The sequence below is a fragment of the Diabrotica virgifera genome, chromosome 7, assembly GCF_917563875.1.
Source record: "Diabrotica virgifera virgifera chromosome 7, PGI_DIABVI_V3a".
NCBI classification, from domain to species: Eukaryota; Metazoa; Arthropoda; class Insecta; order Coleoptera; family Chrysomelidae; genus Diabrotica; species Diabrotica virgifera.
In genome coordinates this window covers 78,816,903-78,819,356 of record NC_065449.1, presented here as the reverse complement: position 1 = coordinate 78,819,356, position 2,454 = coordinate 78,816,903, and the positions used below count along the sequence as shown (strand labels likewise).

General features: G+C 33.6%; 1 protein-coding gene across 1 annotated transcript; it reads left to right on the top strand.

Annotated features, from left to right (window-relative positions):
• Positions 1–837: 837 nt before the first annotated feature.
• Positions 838–1,536, top strand: LOC126888537 (uncharacterized; the record flags this gene model as incomplete). The annotated part of the gene is made up of 2 exons (XM_050656883.1): positions 838–1,348; positions 1,532–1,536. Coding segments are annotated over 2 exons (516 nt in total), but the record flags the coding sequence as incomplete, so codon positions are not given.
• Positions 1,537–2,454: the final 918 nt, after the last annotated feature.

Here is a 2,454-nt window from a genome sequence, read left to right as displayed (position 1 = left end):
TCTGTATCAAATATTTTACCTTTTTTACTATTTCTGTAGGGTACAAAATAACCGAGATAGAAAAGTTTAAAGCTTAGATTTTGCTGCGAGAACCATGTAACCGTGGCCATTTAACTTTTTATTTTTAAAAAAGTAAGGGGTTTCAAAGACTACATTCAATGTGGTTTAAAAGTCCTTAGTTTTAGCTTTCAAGTGGTTTTTAGGTGAATCTGATGTCTTAAAATTAACGGAGCTATTAAAAAAAAAACAATAACATTTTTTAGAAAAATTTTGGAAAAAGATAACTTTGAAAATTTTTTGAAACAAACGAACGGTTTTTGAAAGAAACGCTCACATGGTATTCATTGATCTTGAGAAAGCATATGATAGAGTTCCTCGAGAGATTCTGAGGTGGGCACTCAATAAAAAAGGAGTCCCTGGTAAATATGTAAAGATTGTGAGGGATATGTATGAGGGTGTAACGACAGGTGTGGGAGAGACTGATAAATTTCATGTGAAAGTAGGATTGCACCAAGGCTCTGTGCTTAGTCCGTATTTATTCTCATTAGTTTTGAACCAGATAACAGCAAAACTACAGGGTAACATTCCATGGTGCTTAATGTATGCTGATGATGTCGTGTTAGTAGGAAATAGTGAAAGAGACTTAGAACAAAAACTGGAACAGTGGAGACAAGCTCTGGAGGAAAAATGTTTAAAACTTAGTAGGACAAAAACAGAGTATTGGAATGTTCATTTAAAGATGGAGTTACTACAAATAAAATGGTACCTTTGGAGGGTGAATTGATTGTAAAAAGCAATAGTTTTAAGTACCTGGGATCGGTATTACAGAGTAATGGAGAAATAGATGGAGATGCATGCAGTAGAATTAGGGCTGGATGGATGAAGTGGAAAGAAGCGAGTGGTGTGTTGTGTGACAGAAAAATTCCAATGAAGCTGAAGGGAAAATTCTATCAAACTGCCATAAGACCGGCTATGATGTACGGAACTGAATGTTGGGCAGTGAAAAAGAAAGAGGAACAACGAATGCATGTGGCGGAAATGAGAATGCTTAGATGGATGAGTGGAGTGACAAAGAAGGATAAAATTAGAAATGAGTATATTAGGGGAAGTCTAGGTGTGGCACCAATTGATGCCAAAATGAGAGAGCATAGGTTAAGATGGTTTGGTCATGTTCAACGTCGGGACGTTAATGACCCAATACGAAGAATAGCTGAAGTGCAGATTCCTGGAAGGAGTAGGAGAGGAAGACCAAAGAAGACCTGGGCGGAGACGATAAGGCAGGACATGTTGGTAAAGGGGATTAACATTGATATGACCCAAGATAGAAATGTGTGGAGAAATGCAATTAGGGAAGCCGACCCCGCATAGGGATAAGGCAAAGAGAATGATGATGAACTTTTGAAAAATTTTGGAGCATAAATTTTAATGCTATCAACTTGTTCGGAGGCTCATTTGATAAATATTTTTAAATACTTTGACAAATGTTTAATAAGTTTATGCTATAAAATGCATCATTTTCCCATTATTTAAGCTTGAATACTTGGATTTGGGGAGTCGCCGAAAGAAATACACATTCAATTAATAACTCGCTTTTAGTTAACATTAAAAGGTTTTTCTGAGTAAAAGGAATTTATTTCATTTTTTATTAGCTTCAATTTTGGTAATAATAACTTTTTTGTAAAAACATAGTTTTTGAGTTATTTATAAAAAATCGGTCAAAAACCTGTATTTTTCTCACGAAAAATTAAAATCTTTAATGTTTAATAACTTAAAAAGTTTTGATTTATTTCAATATCTTCGTATAACAAATTTTGCTTAGAGTTAGTCCTTCTATCGAATTATGGGGTTATTTTTAATATAATAATGTTCACTCCCGAGAAGGGGTGGCATCCACCCCAAGGTAAAATCGCAAGTTGGCACCATGTCACCTTTATTCCTTGAGATATCCTCTAACCACTCACTAATTTTCATGCAAATCGATGAAGGTTCAACGAAATCGGAGGTAATAGCTCATAATATCCACCTTCAGTGACTGCACTATAAGCGAATATAGTAAATACACAAAACAACAAATATTTGTATAAAGAGTTTATTATAATATAAGGATTACACAAAAAGCAATCAATTGTATATATCTTAATATTATGACCACACCAGCAAGCGACTTATCAAATACATTCACAGTACTGGAAAATTTTCATGATTCTCTCAAAGCTACAAATTAATATTAACTACTGATCATTAGATTTTTTAAAAGTAGATTGTGTTCTATTTACACAAACTTACATACATACTGAATAAGACGAAATTCATCATTTAAGTTAACAGAGCTCCATAACTACATCGAGGACTTAAACACACTAAACTTTTGGAGTTCGTCAAAAGTTACGGATATTGCTAGCATTCAAATAAAACAACATATATTTTTTTGTTATTTTCATATCAAAAGACAAT